This window comes from Amphibalanus amphitrite, unplaced genomic scaffold (assembly GCF_019059575.1).
Source record: "Amphibalanus amphitrite isolate SeventyFive unplaced genomic scaffold, NRLGWU_Aamphi_draft 000120F_arrow, whole genome shotgun sequence".
NCBI classification, from domain to species: domain Eukaryota; kingdom Metazoa; phylum Arthropoda; class Thecostraca; order Balanomorpha; family Balanidae; genus Amphibalanus; species Amphibalanus amphitrite.
Window position 1 is genome coordinate 842,691 of NW_024881615.1, and position 19,759 is coordinate 862,449.

Sequence of the window (19,759 nt, forward strand, 5' to 3'; positions counted from 1 at the left end):
AAATTTTGCGCAAATATGCGCAGTTAGCTTTTATGTTGCCCTGGTGTAAATCTAAATCCTGCTTCATCTCACAAAAAATCAGAGTGGGACTAGATGGGACTACCTGTTGTTTCCTTACCTAAACTTTGCAGTTATATTCCAGAATCACTCTAAGAGAGCCCTCATAAAAAAGCTACAGTAGATCTTAGTTGGAGAAAAAGTATACCAAAAAATTTGCACTGACCAGTCGGCAACTTCATAACGAACATTTTGATGCATAATATGTGGGATTTCAATTTGGTGTCTATCAGCAATAAGACTCTGATTATCCGGCTCAAGAAACCTCTTGCTCCGCGTCAGTTTCCGAGTTCTGGGATACCCCATCTTCGGGGGCTGATTACAGTTATTTTTGGTCACCCGGATTAGTTTTTTTGGCCTAATTATAATAATTTGATCAATTTCAAATCGATCTATATAAAAAATAATCCGAAACTCCGGAATCGCCCGTGGCCTCTCGTGAGGGCGTTTCCGACCAGTGTGCAGCGTGCCTCGCTGTCAGCAGAGTCACTGCCTCACCGTCTGTCGGCACCGGTGCACGCCGCCCCGCTGTTTACCGATCCGCATCCAGCAATCAACACAGCACCGCCGCTGCCGCCGGCCGCGCTTTGATTTCAGCAGTAGGGCGCAGATAGGTGGGCTCCGGGCCAGACAAGCCGAGCTGCTGGCAGTGGTCGAGCCGAGCGAGTGTTACGTGACGCCTGCCTGTGCTGCATCCTCATAGGCACCTAACAGGATTTGTGATTCTTGTTCGGCTTGGCCGCTTTTGCTGGGCTTTGTCTGTCGTCTGACTGATGTTTTGTCTGTGTTTCAGGGACCGTGTGCTGATGATAGGACTCCCCGATATCAGCCAGACGGATTGTGATGTAAGTAACTCGCGGTCAGTGGTCTGACAGCAGTCATCAGTCACATAACACCTGTCACACGTCAGCTTACACGCACATGTTCTATCGCCTGCGGTATCTCAGGCCGGCTTATCGCATGTCACTCTGCGTGTCACGCATACAGCTTGTAATTAATCGCATACCTGTCACAATTACATAGTCGGAATGCATGTCACTTTTCACTACCACAAACGATTGCCCATCAACTATCGCTGTCAGTTTTCAAGCGTCACGCCTTGTCACTAGTCGCATATAGATTATAGGTGATACCAGTATAGCGCCTTTTGGGGCGACTAACGGAGCGAGCGAGAGGGTGAGCCTTGCACGTGCGAAATTTCGAGGGAGGTACCTCCAACTGACTTGTGCACGGCACCCTACTAACCGGTCTCTAGCGATGTGCCAAATTTGAGCACAATCGGCCCAGCCGTTCTCGAGATCTGGAAGCGGCACCCTGCACGTGCGCACGTGCAGAATGGGTCCCAACTGACTTGTGCACGGCACCCTACTAACTGGTCCCTAACCGTGTGCCAAATTTGAGCGCCATCGGTCCAGCCGTTCTCGAGATCTGGAAACGACCCCTGCACGTGCGCACGTGCAGCAGCACCCCAACTCTGGCACATGGATATGCAGTGCCTAGTGCCTACCTACATGCCAACTTTCAGCGCAATCGGCCAAGTAGTTACCGAGATATTGCAACAATTACAAAACTGACACCTCTTCGTTTTGCACGTGGCACGTGCATAAGGGGTCACCCACATGCATCGGGATTCGTCCAATACTTGGTAGAAGGAATGAAGCTACCCTACAAAAATTACCCCGTGTAAATCGGTCAAGTGGTTGCTGAGATATAAGCCTCGCAAAAGCGTCCGCACGGCCGGCCGGCCGGTCGGCCGGCCGGCCGCTCATACTCAGAAATTTCCGTTAACCTTCCAGGCGGTGGGGGGGGGCATTTTTTTGCCCCCCCCCCTTTAGTTTTTTCGATATATCTCGAGAACCGCTGCGCCGATCGTCACCAAACTTTCAGTACCCTCCCGGGAGCAGCTAGCGCACATGGTGACCAAAAATTTTTCCAAAGGCTATGATAGGTTGGCCGCTAATGACGTCAGAGTGACGTCATTTTTGCCATTTTCGACCCAAAAAAGGGTTTCGCGGGAAAAGCTGTCAGGCCTACAGCTTTAGAGATACAGAAAAATGTTGGAAAAAGGATTCTCGTACTCAGCGACAACATGGGGGTGGTGGGGTCGTGGAACAGGCCAACTGGGGAGAACAAACGGTGAGTGGGGCGCGGGCAACGGGGACCTAATCAACTCATAGCGGCGACGCGGCTATGGAAGGTTAGGACCCTGCCATGGCGCCACCGAACGTGACCGTGGCTAATCGCCCCGTCGACGGACGCAGGGCAGAGCCGGGAGGGGTGTCTGGAAGGGGCGCGGGGACGGGCGGGCCGTCGACGGAAAGTGGCACGCTCACCAGTCATCGACAGCGACGGACGGTGAACGGAGCGAAACGCGAGAGGAAAGTCTCCCTCTACATAAAAGGTGTGGAATCAAAAGGGCTACAAAACTGCTATTTCGGTTTTTCGAATTTTTTGGATTTTGACCCCCAAAAATAAAAAAGTAGATTTTTTGAATATAATAGCCGAAAAATTCAAAAAGTTTTTTGAATTTCGAAAAAACCGGAATATATGTGATAGCCCCTACCACCTTCTATCTACATACCAAATTTGAGATCGATACCTCCTTTTTCGGCCAAGCTATAGCGAAAAAACTGTTCAAAATTGATGACGTCAAATTTTCAAACTCAATTTTTTAGCAATTCTAGACCTCATAGCGAAAAACAAAGACCACCATTAGACTCCCCGTGACAAGCTGCATCGAATCGATACCCATTTTATGCAAAAATATCAACTTTGAAATTTGACCTTTTTTGACCTGACCTTGACCTGACCTCCACCAGAAAGTGACCTAAACCGTACCTGATGGTCTTTTAACCAATACCATTGAGTTGGAAATGAAAAACTGGCCATAAAAAATGCATCGCATAACCTTAGTAATGTTGGGCTCATGTGGTGACCCTTGGTGACCTTTGGTGACCTGACCTGTGACCTGACCTGGTATGACCAGTGACCTCTAATAGCAACATATGTACTAGACAACTGACGCCTTATCGCTGATTTTCGACAAAATGCGTTTTACTCTGTGTTATAGCGCTTTCCCTAGAAGCCCCGTGAACGGTGAAACATTTTATCTTTGACCTGACCTGTGACGTCATCGGTGACCCCGAGGTCAATGAAACTTGGTTTCCCTCGACAAATTTGACAGGGCTATCGAACGCCGTTTGAATTTTCCGGATCCGTCCAGTAGTTTCGGAGATACGGGGGGGGGGGCAAAAAAGTGCCCCCCCCCCCCCCCCACCGCGCGGAAGGTGGCTGGTAGGCCCACCGCCTGCCGGGTTAATCTAAGGAAAGACTACGCTCGCTTCGCTCGCTCCGTAATCACTTATTGCCAACAAGCTGTAGTCATTCTCAGATCTCATACGCACATGCTGCGTCGCAGTTCAAGTTCCATGTGATGAAATATGCCTCTTGCAATCTATAGACATACATTCCAAATGCCGGCCATCATATGTCGAAAATCTATCCGTATATCATCTCGTTGGCCACGTATCAGTGCAGCACCTTTCAACTGTGTCACATGTGCTCCGTCCTTACCGACGGACAGGGTCTGACCGCTACTATGAAAACAATCCCGGGAACCGCTCGGCAGCGATATATGGTTCCTATGAAGCCATTCTGTCCCACTCGCCGTGAAGGATGTTGGGCCCTATACGTGACACTTCAAAGCCTCACGATGCATGTAACAAGGGACATTATAACGAATGGCGCCGTTCCCGCGCCGGCCTCCAAGAGGTGACTAGTCCAAGTCAGGCTAGCCAAGCGCTCCAACTCATACAAAATCGATTAGGTTCTGTGAAATCCTATAACCCCCGAAAAACAACTGGCATGTCAATGTGAGATTAGTTTCTTTGCTTGAGTCAGCCGGTGGTTGCCTGACATGAGACATCACTCCGCTTGCCTGACACGCTTCACTAACTCTACCGAACCGAAACGCTAGACACTGCTGAAAGACGGCTGGTTCAGAGCTACATGTTCTGTACGGAATGCAACTATAGGCCAAATTTTGGCAACGAATAGCCTTACAATGAGATCTCGGGACAAAAAATGATAATTTAATTCCTCTTAATGCGAATGTCGATCTATTCACCACCCCGTGGCCTTTTAAGAGTTTGGTCTACACCACTATATTTTTCGTCTGAATCAAGTCATTCCTTTATGTGTGCTTACGTATCTAAGTTGTTCATTTTTTTCTTTCGTCGTTCCATCATGACATTCTGCTTACATCCCCTTCCCCAAGCAGGGCCCCACCTTTCCAATATCAGGTTAGCCCCCCCCCCCGCTCCCCGGCCCGGCGCCGCGTTCCACCGTCTCCCGTAAAAAGGCACCGCTGCTGCCACCGCTGCACCGCCGCTGTGGCGCCGCCGAAAACATCGTTACTCGTAATACGGCGGCCCTGATTGAATCGACTCGTGCCGCGTGTCACACGGGGGTGGGGGAGGGGAGGGGAGGGTCAACTTGAGCCGACGACTGTCACGAACCGGCCGATGGGGAGGGAGGGCCACCGTTAGCCGGCAGTAGCGACGGCTGATCGAACGGCTGGAGCGGTGGCACGGAGGGGCTGGACTGCATTGTTGTGTGGTGGACCGGCAATGCTACGGTGTAATCATTTGCAAACAGCTTCTTTTTTTAAGCCTGAAATACAAACCTCCCTGTACTATTCGACTTGATCCTGAATTTTCTAAAATTTGCTTCTATCTTGTCGCTGGAATCTGGATAAGGATTAGCTTAAGCGGCTTATGCCCAATTAGCTGCTGTTTGCCACAATATCACCGATGAGCTGCATGAATGGGACATAAATTATTACATAAGACGTTCTTGGTAGGAAATTACCTGTTTGCAGTGTGTTAGCACCTTCTTATCACTGACTGGTCGTCATGCCAAGTAGGTGTCACTTTGGTATCCTTTCTGCCACTTCTGGCGTGAATTTATTGGCATCATTAGAATAGACGGCACCATGGCATACAGCAATATGTCTTTGCTTTCCCTTTACTGTCAGATCGAAATTTTCCACTCCCCAACGCTTACCACCAAATGTGGGAGGCGCCATAGTGCACCAAATTTGCACAAAAAATAACTCACATTCTACAAAGACTGAATGCTGTTCCCAAACTCCGTGCTGTCATAGCGGCGCGTTGATTTGGTGGGGAAGCGAGGGGCGGCCCTAGGCCGTCGGGAGCTGTGACGTCCGTTGCCGTCATCTGCCGTCATCCACTGTCGTCTGCCCGCCATCGTCGATGACACCCTGATGACGGTCCTGTGACGCAACGCTCGGGGCTGGTGGATCGACCGAGTCGCTGACGACCCGCTTCATTATTTACAGCGCTCGCCGCTCAACTTTGGTCGGCCGGTCGACGACCGGTTGGTGGGGCGGTAGTGGCGATGGCGGCGGCGGGGGTGGGCTGAGCGACGGCCGATAGAGGGTCTCGGTATGTGAGGGTTATACAGGCGACGGCGATGCTTAATAGAATATTGATAAACATTAAACGTGGTGAGCAGTAGCACCGCCTGTCTCATGTAATTTTACAGCTTGATCTGTTACGAATGTTTTTTTTTTCTTTTTCAGAAAAATTCGTTGGTCCTGGAGGCAACAAGCAGCAACGACTGCATGTCAAAAGGGAAAAATCAGGTGAGTGCTTATTGATCGTCAATGAAATAGCGTTGTTAACACATGATAATGCATTTGATGCATTTGCTTGCAACCGGAAGGCTGTGTTGTCACAGGTGATGTTTGTGACATGTTCATGGTGTACCGGGAGAATATTATTGAGAGAGCAGGTTTCCAGTACCTGTGCTATTTTTTTTTTTAGGAAATCATGGTCGACGGCCGTTCAAACCAATTTTTTCCGCCAACACACTCAATTCCATTTCACATATCTATTATTGTTGTCACGATAGAAATGTTATGATGGTGATTTTAATGCTTGACCTAGCTATTCACTTCAATTATTTGTTTCAAATTAATAAGGCCCATATCTTATTGCCGTCAAGCTGCATGCCATTTATGGCGAGTTACTTAAGTTGCCATTTCCCGCGGAAATTAATTCCACAATAATGGCTATCAATTAAGTCTTATTTATTCGCTGGCCCACTTACGGCAGTTATCTATATTATAAATCCTAAATAATCCGCCGTGTGCGACGTAGTCACTTTGTAGCGCTTATTGCGGCGGCGTCCGTTGACCTACGGCCGTGAAATTTTACAGCAATGTGGGCCACCTTTACACGTAGGTCGTATCAAATTTTGGGCATGCTGCGGCCGGGGGTGCGCCCGCGGCGCGTGCTCGCGCGCCCATAGGGTTAACATTAGAATTGGCAAAAACACGCTATTGCTCGGGAACGGTAAGGGTTACGGGGGTGAAATTTTCACGGAAAGTCGGATGCGTGCACCCATTTGTCGTATCAATTTTTCGAGGGTGCGGGTTCAGCGGTGTGCACGTGGTTGGGCCGCGACCGGCGCCGAGCAGAGGGCACGTGCTTTAGGCTCAGTTGTTCGCTTAAAAAACTGAGTGGGCCGGCAGGTCATTGACCTTTGACAACGAAGGCCGACACAAGGCTCCGCTCGCCAAGGAGATTCGCCAGTAAATACAATTAATTTATTTTTGCAACATCTCAGCCGTTTCTGGGCCGATTTAGCTGACACTTGGACTGTCGGTGGTAGTGTAGGGTAGGGTAGGGTAGGGTAGGGTAGGGTAGGGTAGGGTAGGGTAGGGTAGGGTAGGGTAGGGTAGGGTAGGGTAGGGTTGGGTAGGGGATTGTAGGGTAGGGTAGGGAATTGTAGGGTAGGGGTAGGGTAGGGTAGGGTAGTGTAGAGGTGGGGTAGGGTAGGGTAGGTATGTATGAAGATTGTACCACTACCCAACGTAATGCCCACTACTTTGTGGTTGTCGGGTATACTGAAATAATAATAATAATAATAATAATAATAGGTTAGGGTAGTGTAGGATAGGGGTAGGGTAGGGTAGGGTAGGGTAGGGGTAGGGTTGAGTTAAAATAGGGCCTTGGGTAGGGTAGGGTAGGGTAGGGTAGGGTAGGGTAGGGTAGGGTAGGGTAGTGTAGTGTAGTGTAGTGTAGTGTAGTGTAGGAGTAGGGTAGGGGTAGGGGTAGGGGTAGGGTAGGGTAGGGGTAGGGTTGAGTTAAAAAAAGGGCGTAACATACAAAAGACTTGGACACTCCGCAACTATCGCTATTATATTAAAAACAGCTACCCAAATCTACCCAAATAATACAGCTAAAATACAAGCTACTCACCCAAACTAATGCATCCGTCACATATAATTAATCAAAACATATGCAGTTATCGCGCAAACCTGTACCTCTAGTCTATATTATAAATCCTAAATAATCCGCCGCCGCCCACGCCGTGTGCGACGTAGTCACTTTGTAGCGCTTATTGCGGCGGCGTCTGTTGACCTACGGCCGTGAAATTTTACAGCAATGTGGGCCACCTTTACACGTAGGTCGTATTAAATTTTGGACATGATGGGGCCGGGGGTGCGCCCGCGGCGCGTGCTCGCGTGCCCATAGGGTTAACATTAGAATCGGCAAAAACACGCTATTGCTCGGGAACGGTAAGGGCTACGGGGGTGAAATTTTCACTGCAAGTCGGACGCGTGCACTCATTTGTCGTATTGAATTTTCGAGGGGGTTGGTTCAGCGGTGTGCACGTGGTGGGGCCGCGACCGGCGCCGAGCAGAGGGCACGTGCTTTAGGCTCAGTTGTTCGCTTAAAAAACTGAGTGGAAACAGACCCGGCAGGTCATTGACCTTTGACAACGAAGGCCGACACAAGGCACCGCTGGCCAAGGGGATTCACCAGAAAATACAATTAATTTATTTTTGCAACATCTCAGCCGTTTCTGGGCCGAGTTAGCTGAAACTTGGACTGTCGCTGGTAGGGTAGGGTAGGGTAGGGTAGTGTAGTGTAGTGTAGTGTAGTGTAGTGTAGTGTAGTGTAGTGTAGTGTAGTGTAGTGTAGTGTAGTGTAGTGTAGTGTAGTGTAGTGTAGTGTAGTGTAGTGTAGTGTAGTGTAGTGTAGGAGTAGGGTAGGGGTAGGGGTAGGGGTAGGGGTAGGGTAGGGGTAGGGTTGAGTTAAAATAGGGCCTAGGGTAGGGTAGGGTAGGGTAGGGTAGGGTAGGGTAGGGTAGGGTAGGGTAGGGTAGGGTAGGGTAGGGTAGGGTAGGGTAGGGTAGGGTAGTGTAGTGTAGTGTAGTGTAGTGTAGTGTAGTGTAGTGTAGTGTAGTGTAGTGTAGTGTAGTGTAGTGTAGTGTAGTGTAGTGTAGGAGTAGGGTAGGGTTAGGGGTAGGGTAGGGTAGGGTAGGGTAGGGGTAGGGTAGGGGTAGGGTTGAGTTAAAAAAAGGCCTAACATACAAAAGACTTGGACACTCCGCAACTATCGCTATTATATTAAAAACAGCTACCCAAATCTACCCAAATAATACAGCTAAAATACAAGCTACTCACCCAAACTAATGCATCCGTCACATATAATTAATCAAAACATACAGTTATCGCGCAAACCTGTACCTCTAGTCTATATTATAAATCCTAAAAAGTACCCCGCCGTGTGCGACGTACGCACTTTGTGGCGCTTATTGCCGCGGCGTCTGTTGACCTACGGCCGTGAAATTTTACAGCGATGTGGGCCACCTTTACACGTAGGTCGTATTAAATTTTGGACATGATGGGGCCGGGGGTGCGCCCGCGGCGCGTGCTCGCGTGCCCATAGGGTTAACATTAGAATCGGCAAAAACACGCTATTGCTCGAGAACGGTAAGGGCTACGGGGGTGAAATTTTCACTGCAAGTCGGACGCGTGCACTCATTTGTCGTATTAAATTTTCGAGGGTGCGGGTTCAGCGGTGTGCACGTGGTGGGGCCGCGACCGGCGCCGAGCAGAGGGCACGTGCTTTAGGCTCAGTTGTTCGCTTAAAAAACTTAGTGAAAAGCATTAGAGCCGGCAGGTCATTGACCTTTGACAACGAAGGCCGACACAAGGCACCGCTCGCCAAGGGGATTCGCCAGTAAATACTATTAATTTGTTTTTGCAGTATCTCAGCCGTTTCTGGGCCGATTTAGCTGAAACTTGGACTGTCAGTGGTAGTGTAGTGTAGGGTAGGGTAGGGTAGGGTAGGGTAGGGTAGGGTAGGGTAGGGTAGGGTAGGGTAGGGTAGGGTAGTGTAGTGTAGTGTAGTGTAGTGTAGTGTAGTGTAGTGTAGTGTAGTGTAGGAGTAGGGTAGTGTAGGAGTAGGGGTAGTGTAGGAGTAGGGGTAGTGTAGGAGGAGGGGTAGTGTAGGAGTAGGGGTAGTGTAGGAGTAGGGGTAGTGTAGGAGTAGGGTAGAGTAGGAGTAGGGTAGAGTAGGGGTAGGGTAGAGTAGGAGTAGGGTAGAGTAGGAGTAGGGTAGAGTAGGGTAGGCGGGCGGGCGTGCGTTGCGGGCGTTTTTTGCGGCGGTATTTGCGTTTTTTTTGCGGTGTTTGTGTTTGGCGGCGGGCGGGCGGGCGTTGCGGGTGTTTTTGCGGTGTCTGCGTTTGGCGGCGGACGGCCGTTTTTTGCGGCGGTTTGCGGCGGGCGGCCGTTTTTGCGGTTTGCGGCGGGCGGCCGTTTTTTTGCGGCGTTTTGCGGTTGCCGGCGGCCGGCCGTTATTTGCGGTGTTGCGGTTTGCGGCGGGCGGCCGTTTTTTGCGGCGTTTCGCGGTTGGCGGCGGGCGATGCGGGCTTTTTTTGCGGCGGCGGTGTTTGCGTTTTTTGCGGTGTTTGCGTTTTGCGGCGGACGGGCGTTTTTTGCGGCTTTTTTGCGTTTTTCTGCGGTTTTCGACGGGCGGGCGATTGTTTCTTTTTTGCGAAGTTTGCGTTGGCGTTTTGCGCGTTTTGCGGTGTTTGCGTTTTGCGGCGGGCGGGCGGTTTTTCACAATTCAAGTCCCAACCTTCGGATCCGCAGTGCTGTTCGACAAGCGCTGCCCGGGCCCGCCTTACAGTTTAATTAAAAACAGCTACCCAAATCTACCCAAATAATACAGATAAAAATACAAGTCAATCACCCAAACTAATGCACCCGTAACATAACATAAATCAAAACATACAGTTATCGCGTAAACCTGTACCTCTAGTCTTCCTAATAAAAGCACCCACAGTATTCATAATTTTTGCGGCAAATGTCACTGCTGTATAACGTTTCTAATATCGCATGTAACTGCGCCGCGTTTCGAGATGAGATGAGAACATCTAGATGTAGCGAGACTCGTACGATGGTAAATGGAAACTTTTGCCTCAGTACTCAGCAGTGGGAGACGTTAGCAAACTGTTGAGTGGTGAAATGAAATGTCTGGATATGTCGTATTTTCCTCTGAGATCCCTCTCTGGCGTATTTTATCCTCCCAATCTCGGCGTAATGGAATGCTGCTAGCCAGATACGGACCATCGAAGAGGCCCGACGCATGCTGTCGGATCTCCTCAAAGTACTGCTGACAATTGGATACAGGATGAATGGAAACGTCTATGTGCATTGCAATCTTTTCTTTTAAGATAAGAAAATACAGCTTTGAAATAAATACTGTTCTCCTGTTCAAACCATATGAATATGACCATCTGCTTTGGGACTCAATTGCTGTGGGAGCACATGTGAATTTAATACAATGCGTGAAGGTGTCGATCGCGACCGTTGAATTCATACCGACGAATTAAAGGGACTATCCCACCTTCTAAAATGTTGTTAAAACCAGTTAAATTGTGCCCGACTTTGTAGATTGGATGACCAGGAACACGGTTCTGGCATTTATTTTTCATTAAACATCTTAGGCTTCCCATATTCCAAACACAAACTTTCAAATATGTGACGTCACAGCCCAAAATTACCTCCTTCCCCAGGCCACATTACTGTCATAAAGCTGATTCTTTTTACTCTGTAGGCACCACAACAAAGTTCAGACAAAGTTTTAAGCGATTTTTCAACGAACAAACCCATTTAAATCAGAATGACTAAACGAGGTGACGTCACACTAACGGTCGCTCCATGTTGAAGATAGGGCCTTGTACAAGGCCCATTTTCAAATGAAGGGAACAAATTTCTTCAACACCAAGAGGCCGCGGGGGTTGCAACCTAGATAGATAGTGGTTTCTGAACCTCGCTGCAAACTTGGCTATCTCAACTCAAACCCCATGTTAAAGGTGGGATAGTTCCTTTAACTGATCCGTCAGCTAGAGGACCTTCATCCTGCACACACACGCACACACACGCACACACACACGCACACATGGCAGTCGAGTCGGCCTCCCCACCACCCTAATGGGCATGTTGCATGCCGGCTGAGAAATGACTGTAGATTTTGCCCGGCCAGCAGTGTAAAGGAGCAAATTGCGACGCCAACGAATATTTAAGTCATATGGATCATAATAATTAATGATGTCTGCAGCCGCGCTCATCGTCCGGCAATTGATTTGCCGCTTGGCTGTCGATTAATCATTGGCAGCCCGGCCGGTCTCAGGTACGAAATAGCGCCGATAATATTCCGGCTGCACATTTACGTATGCCCTTTCTCACCAATCATGGCGGGCGGCGGCATTCCTGCAGGCTGCATTTGAGCCGGTCGTCTCGGCCCGCCGGCGGCTGGGCTGGTATGGTAGCCGCTCCCGCTGTCTGTGAGCACCAAACGGACGGTGTCGAACACCGGCCCGGGACACTCGCCGGCGACCCCAGGGACCTTGTTTGGCCTGCAGAGCGGTGCCGCGCGAGCAGACCGGCCTTTGATGCTGCGGAGCTCGGTAGGATGTTGTGCTGATCTCGATATCAGCTGCCAGGACCGATGTTGTCACTGTTTGGAGTCAATGCCGGCGCTCGTCCCCTCGACCAGAGTCTGATAGATGGGGCCGAGTCCAGTGGCAGAATGGGAGTCCCACACGCCGAACCGGCTGAACCGCTGATATATGCCGCCCATAAATACCTGACCCCGGCCGAACTGATTTACTGTCAACACGAGGGATTACTCCGCGAAACCCACTAAACTATTCAAACCAATATCTTCCTCTAATATTGGTGCCGTTCTGCGTCTTAGAACAGACCGAATGCGTCGGTTTCGAGAGATTTTTCGTCTAAAAGGGCGACTGAAGGATGCCTACTCTTTTATCAGCTCGTCTTTTCCAATGGTCTATTACTTGCATGAAAGCTTCTGACACCTAATTCGGCTCCATAACCACATAGTGCCGTATCTGATCTGTTAGAGACGGCTTTCATTTCCTGCCTGCGTGGCGGTCGTTCGATGCCGGCTGCTCCCACTCGTTTTTTCTTCCAATAGTGCGCTCCTTGTTCTGCCGAATCGCTCGGATACTCTCGCTGCCCTCCCACGGCGCGGACGACCTTCCTTGGTCGCTGGGCTGGCCTCATGTGCATGTTTCGCCGAGTGGAGTATCGGGCCAGCCCGCCGCCAGTGGCTGGACCGGACCGGACTCCGCGGCTCAGACTGGGACGTTCCCGCTGGCCGGACCCGGCACTCTCGCCACCGGCACCTCCCGGCCCGTGCCCGGCCTCTCCTCCTGCATCCAGATGACTGGCGTAAATTTACTCCACTCGCTCGACATGCAACTCACGGGTGCACGCGATAAGTGCCGTTTATTTATTTATTCATAGAACATCATTTACAGACGTCAGACGGCGAATTCATTAACTTGTCTCTGGACGGTGGCACCCGTTCGAGCTGTGCTGTGCTTATATTCTTACGTCAGTGATCAGAGCATTGAACTTCTTACGTCAGTGATTGGGACAGTGAACATTGATCATTTACCCTCCGCAGTCAGTGCCGATCATGAGTTGTTACCGCTAATACCTGACCGGACCGGGCAACAGCCAGGCCCAGGTATTTTATCTGGTATTTTCTGACATCACCGATGCAGCGTAGCTAAGTGTAAATGGACCCTCTGATGTCACCGATTTGGTCCTTATGTCGCTGGACGCTGTGACACCGCCTGGTCGCTGTGGCGTCCTTGCATTGTCCGCTAACCACCGACCAATGCTACACACCAAAGGTGATGCTCCGATAGACGGGATGTTATCGGCACAGCTTACATGCCACGGCTACTGGACGTCGACAGTTTATCAGACTTTGTGGCTGCTGTGCTGACACGAGAAATTTACGAACGCTTCTGAATTACCTACTAATTTACGACGAAATATTTTTCCCGTGCGTCGTCTCAACCTTTTTGCCATTTTTTGTTTTGTTATTCATCGCGTGTTATTCATCATTACTTATGAACCTACTGTGCTGCTTGTTTTTGGATTGTTGCGTCTGTTTGCTTTGAAGCAACGGAAGACGCTGATATGATCGACGAAAAAGGCGATAAGATTATTACGGAGCGAGCGAAGCGAGCTATAGTCTTTCCTTAGATTAACGGAAATTTCTGAGTATGAGCGGCCGGCCGGCCGGCCGTGCGGACGCTTTTGCGGGGCTTATTCTCAGCAACCACTTGACCGATTTACACGCGGTAATTTTTGTAGGGTAGCTTCATTCCTTCTACCAAGTATTGGACTATTCCCGATGCATGTGGGTGACCCCTTATGCACGTGCCACGTGCAAAACGAAGAGGTGTCAGTTTTGTAATTGTTGCAATATCTCGGTAACTACTTGGCCGATTGCGCTGAAAGTTGGCATGTAGTTGGCACCCACTAGGCACTGCATATCCATGAGCCAGGGTTGGGGTGCTGCTGCACGTGCGCACGTGCAGGGGTCGTTTCCAGATCTCGAGAACGGCTGGACCGATGGCGCTCAAATTTGGTACACGGCTAGGGACCAGTTAGTAGGGTGCCGTGCACAAGTCAGTTGGGACCCATTTTGCACGTGCGCACGTGCAGGGTGCCCCTCCCAGATCTCGAGAACGGCTGGGCCGATTGTGCTCAAATTTGGCACATCGCTAGAAACCGGTCAGAAGGATGCCGTGCAGAAGTCAGTTGGAGGTACCCCCTCGAAATTTCGCACGTGCAAGACTCACCCCCTTCGCTCGCTCCGTTAGTCGCCCCAAAAGACGCTATACTGGTGGTATTGGGCACTGCTACATTGGCAAATAGCACATGAAACCGCTAAATAAGTGCACATGCATCACTCGTCCACGCTCTCATATGTTGCATCGCCTTCACCCGTTCTGTCTGTTCCAGCACTACGACTGCCGTAACCACATCCGGGTGATCCAGCCGATGGGAGACGGCAGTCGACTGTACGTGTGTGGCACCAACGCCCACAACCCCAAGGACCTCGTCATCTACGTAAGTAAATATCACTCTGTGGAGCAGGTCATCTCATCTAAGCGTCATTTATCGTTGCATCCTATAAGTTTTCTACAGGAGTACTCGATCTATCTGCGTCCGGCCAAACGGAAACAAAATATAAATGTGTAAATCATGAGCGTCGTGTAGGTCGCCTACGTCAGGAGTTTTACAAGAGAAAGTCTACACACATAGATACGGTTTGTTATAATTAGTTTGGATCTTATATGTTTCTGCAGTGCCTTTTTAACCCTCGCCCGCACATGCCATTTTCCCATCCTAGAACGCACATGGGGGGGGGGGTGGTTGCCACCCCCCGCGCCATTTCGTTCCTGTTGGAGATAGAGCTTAGCGGTAAGGACCAAAAAGATTCTTTGGGAAGAGACGAATCCAATGATACCCAGTTTTACCTTCTCAGGTCAGTCATTGACCTTCCAGGTCAGGTCAAACTAAAAAATGTTGCTGTTTTGGGTCACCGTTGGATATCAAGTGCGCTGCTTATCAAATACCGATGACGATGCTGTTTTCTGGTGCCAAGCCAGCTAGAACCTCTTTGTCACACTACCCGACCAGAATTTTGCTGCTGAGGTCATTTCAGGTCAAGTTAGGTCAAGGTCAATTATATGTGTTTGTATGTCTGTGTGTGTCTGTGTGTATACTGATGTGTGCACCGATTGTTTTTGGGTCCATATTACATGAAATCATGATCTGAGAAGCTTTTACCAAAAATGCAGTCAAAAAACTTCACAAAAAATAAATTCGGCTTGCCTAAAACGCAATTATCTTAGATGACCTAGGTTGACCTTGACCCTGACCTTGACCCCTGTACATCGTCGAACAACATGTTCCATGATAGGTGGGAGGTAAGACTGGCAAAAAAGGCCGAAATCAGGGTGTCAAAAGCTCACAAGGCCCATGGCAAACGCAAGATGTTGAGAATTGGCCATTTGGGTCATGACATGACCTGAGAAAGAAGGTCATATCTCCGAAACCAAAAATCACAGAAGCTTGAAATTTTCAGTGGACATCAAGATAGGATAGAGGAGCAGCTATACGAAAAATCAGCTTTCTAGCTTTAAAAATGTTGAGTGCAGAGCAGAAAGACTACCTGGGGGGGGTGGCAACCACCCCCCCCCCCCCCATGTGCGGGCGAGGGTTAATAGTCCCTCTCATAGAAGAACCGTTACGGGCCGGGGAAAATCATTTACCTTCGCCTGGTGTTTTTTTTTTCATTTGTGCGGGGGAGAAGGTGGGTGGCTAATGGTAGCCTCTGATCTGGAGGTGTGTGTATCCGACGTGGGGTGGCTAATGGGTGCCGCGCTCCTTATGGTCATCAGGGAGCTCTTCCTATCCAGCTCGCGGGGAACGGCAGTGCCGGCTGCTCGTTTGTTAGTCTGTAGCAGACTGTTGTGGGGAGGGACGTGTCTGGTGGTCTGCTCAATAATGACGGATAAATTAACTGCGCCACCCTCACCCCTTCAGTTTGATGCACCCTGTTAATCAGACATTGCCTTTTAACGATGACGAATTGTTGAGGGAAACAGGAGGGGCGCGGACCGTCCATAAGGTACCATTAGCGTAATGGGCCAGCAGAGACACTCCAGGCGCCAATGGGCCTGACTCATACCGCGGCTTCCCACATATCGGGGACCGGTCTGTTTTTGTGTTCGTTGCAGATGGTGCTCTATTTTGTTTGGTTGCGGTGATACGCTTTCGCTTGTCGGTCACAACTCACAAGGTTATGTTTTCTCATGCTGAAAAACAATCAAAACTAAGTGTTTTCCCCATTGGTGCGCGTGACGTTCAACATCTACCTCTAAGTGCCATAGCCTTCGCCTCTCTGACTCACCCCTCTCTTTATTTCACAGGCAAACCTGACCAGCCTGCCACGCACCGAGTTTGTGGCCGGCGTCGGTAACGGTATCGCCAAGTGTCCGTTCGACCCGGACGACAATTCGACGGCCGTGTGGGTGGAACACGGTAACCCGGGCGGCCTGGCCGGCCTCTACTCCGGCACAGTGGCAGAGTTCACCAAGGCCGACAACGTCATCTTCCGCACTGACCTCTACGACACCGTCACAAAGCGGAAAAAGTACCTCTTCAAACGCACCATCAAGTACGACAGCAAGTGGCTGGACAGTAAGTGGCGCATCCTTCAGCGGGTGATTGGTATAGGTATGCTAAATTCGGGTTGTAAAGGTCTTGCTTTAAATGCAGGGCAAAGTCTTTACAACAGATAACCATGAATAATCCCCAAACATGTGTGTGTTGAATATATATGAACATGAGACTTTAATATCATGACTGAGCTCTGTCATAGTTAATCGACCTGATGCATGTTGGTTTTGAGATGATGGTTTATGGGCGTGTTCGCGAATCAAGAGCATTAAGAAATATAACCATTCTGTTACAGAGCCAAACTTTGTCGCATCGTACGACATCGGGGAATACGTGTATTTCTTCTTCCGGGAGACGGCGTTAGAGTACATCAATTGCGGAAAAGCCATCTATTCCAGGTGAGTAAACACTTGGAGTGCGCGGCTTACAAACAGATCAGGAAGCTGCCGTGTAGCCCGGATCCATATTTACCCGGTAACGACCTCTTTGTTCACCACAGACTCTCATAAGGGCAAGATTGATGATCTCGCGGGTATTGAAAATCATGCTTTCCAAACCCCATTACCTGGTTATTGATCTGAATGCAGAGGGAAGGGTTCCGTGTATGGGTTTCTCGAGAATAACCAACTCTGCATGCTATGGTTATCCGTACTGTTTTACATTCCATGCCATTAGCTGTGGCCGATGTGGTCACTGTACGCCCCTCGTGCCTAGCGGGCTGACCGTTCTGGGTCGGAGCGGCGCTCGGTCACACACGGCCCGCGGACCAGCCATTGACGAATGGCCCCTTCGCGTGTGTCGAAACGGCGAGCGGTGCGCTCTACTCCACCAGTCCGTGTATATTGCTGGCCAACGAGGCTCGAGTAATGGACCTCCATGGTGCGCTGAAATATGCGGCCGTTCTGGCCGCGGTCCGGCGCGACACCTGAATTTACGCCGCACCGTCGGTCCGACGTCGGAAATGAAGCTGCTAACTGCAGGTACCCGCCTCCCGGAGCGTTGAATTTCCACCGCTGTGTTTCAGGGTGGCTCGCGTTTGTAAGAAGGATACTGGAGGTAAAAATATACTGACCCAGAACTGGGCCACGTATGTGAAAGCTCGCCTGAACTGCTCCATACCCGGCGAGTTTCCGTTCTACTTCAACGAAATCCGTGAGTGTGTAGCGTTTGATTTTTAGACGTGTCTGTGTTATAGGAGGTCGCCCGGCTAATGTGCTTAGATAAATAATAAAATGTAAAGTTCATAAGCTTATCTTTTAATTCTATCACCAATTGCACCTACCCTCAAGGCCATCTGTCGCCCCGAATTGATAGCAAAATGTCAATGACGGTGGAGTATATTTTTCTCAAGTGGAAAGAACACACAGTTTATTAATCGTTTGAGTGCATATTTGATTGTTGATAAAGCAGTCCAGACGTTTGTTGATAAAACATTCATCGACCACCCGTGGTGCGTTGCCTGGCAGTTGCATAATGCACCTATTTCTAATAATGTGCGTCATCGGGGGCGTTATTTTGGACGATGACGCACGGAGATGCTTCAATTGCCCGCATTCAGATGATCTCTCACATTCCTATCGCTCTCTGCAGCTGGCTTCAATTGCCGTTCAACCATCATCACTCACCGCCGCCGTGTTTCAGAGTCGGTGTACAAGGTGCCCGGTGACGACACGCGCTTCTACGCCGTCTTCACCACGTCCATGACCGGCCTGATGGGCTCGGCCATCTGTACCTTCAGCCTCGCCGACATACAGGTTCGTCCTCTGGTTCACCCTTCCCCAAGGGAGAACTAGATGAGATCGTCCCCGCCACCATAAAGAGGGCGGAGCTAGGGTGGGCCTGGGTGGAGCGAGGTAGTCCCTGTCCCTTGCAGAGGGCCCAGTGGGGATGAGATCGTCCCCCGCCCCCAGGAGAGGCCCTAGGCGGGGTGAGGTTGTCCCCGTCCGTATAGAGGAGAGCCCGGTCGGGGTGAGATCAACCCTCGCGGCCCCAAGGGAGCGTCCCGGGTGGGATGAGGTCGCCGTCCGCAGCCGAGGTAGCTACTGTTATGATTGGCCGATAACTACCGAGCCAAACACTGATGGTGATGATGACGGCCGGCAGAGCCGACCCTGACGCTCCCCTGGGGACCTTGGTGGGCGGTAGACTCCGGTTGGGGATGGCCCAGGTCACAGCGAACGGACGAGCTATTCTCGGCTGGTGGTGAGGGAGGCTCAGTCGCTGAGGGTTACCGGTCACGGAGATCAGTCGTGACCCCCGTCGACGGACGTCATCGCTGGCGCGTGAATTGCGACCGGCACTACGCCAGGCCCGGTGCCAGTGGCTTTATTGGGTCTTTTCTGGAAACCGGAGCTGGCAAAGAACCACCTCAGCGACTCAGTTTGAGAGCCGACCGCACCGGTCGGCTTTGATCTGCTATTCGCGACATGTGAACCCCGCGCTGCCAGCCATTGTCCGGCGATTGGACTCGTTTCGCGGAAGAATGCCCGGTAGCTTGTTCGTGCAGCACCTGCTCGGATTGAATCGCTGCTAATGGAGCCCCATTGACGTGCCATCAGCCGCAGGTTTAATCCAGGAGCCAGTGTTTTCTGATTAAATCGACTTATGTAACGACGTCGACTGGCTGCTCATTTTCTTTTGTCAGGGAATCACTGAAATTCGAACCACCTTACATTTGATATCCAGCCATTGCGGTGTCCAATAACCACCTTATAGCATGTGACGGTTCCCGTTTTGAAGAAGACAATATGACGTGTTTATCTTCCCTCAGGATGCGTTTGCCGGCAAGTTCAAGGAGCAGAAGACGTCCAGCTCGGCATGGCTGCCGGTCAGCAACTCAGCCGTACCGGAGCCCCGGCCGGGACAGTGCGTCAACGACACACAGACATTGCCAGGTGCGTCATCGGGCTCCAAAAATGGCCATCGGAGTTCTTACAGCCTTGGTTTGCAATTGTTGAACACCGTATTGCATCTCATTTGTAAATCCCTCCAAGAATTCCAAAGTTCGACACTTGATTGATTAAAAATTTCCTTATTGAATGAACTTTGCAGCTTTGATGAATCAAAAATAATCTGAATGGGCCAAGTTATTAACCAGGAATGCGATTGGGTAAATTTAGAATGACTAACAATAGCCGCTAATGAAAGCCTATTGATGGTTTCTTTCATTACAATGCACAGCGCTGTCTCGGCCAATCCTTTCCCGTGGCGCCGTCTGTGATAACGCTGCCTGGTTAGCATTACACAGGTCTTCAGCATTGTCTTTATAGACGCTGATAGCGACTGTCTATTTGATGACAGCTGTTG

General features: G+C 50.3%; 1 protein-coding gene across 2 annotated transcripts in view; it reads left to right on the plus strand.

Moving 5' to 3' along the window:
- The window catches only part of LOC122381453 (semaphorin-2A-like), a 67,902-nt gene that overhangs the window by 43,177 nt on the left and 4,966 nt on the right, over positions 1-19,759 (plus strand). For both annotated transcript variants that reach the window (XM_043365619.1, XM_043365618.1), the window contains exons 4-11: positions 851-902; positions 5,660-5,722; positions 14,228-14,335; positions 16,204-16,474; positions 16,749-16,851; positions 17,478-17,605; positions 18,095-18,207; positions 19,224-19,347. In XM_043365619.1, the coding sequence (XP_043221554.1) occupies positions 851-902; positions 5,660-5,722; positions 14,228-14,335; positions 16,204-16,474; positions 16,749-16,851; positions 17,478-17,605; positions 18,095-18,207; positions 19,224-19,347 (962 nt within the window). The remainder of the gene's footprint in view (positions 1-850; positions 903-5,659; positions 5,723-14,227; positions 14,336-16,203; positions 16,475-16,748; positions 16,852-17,477; positions 17,606-18,094; positions 18,208-19,223; positions 19,348-19,759) is intronic.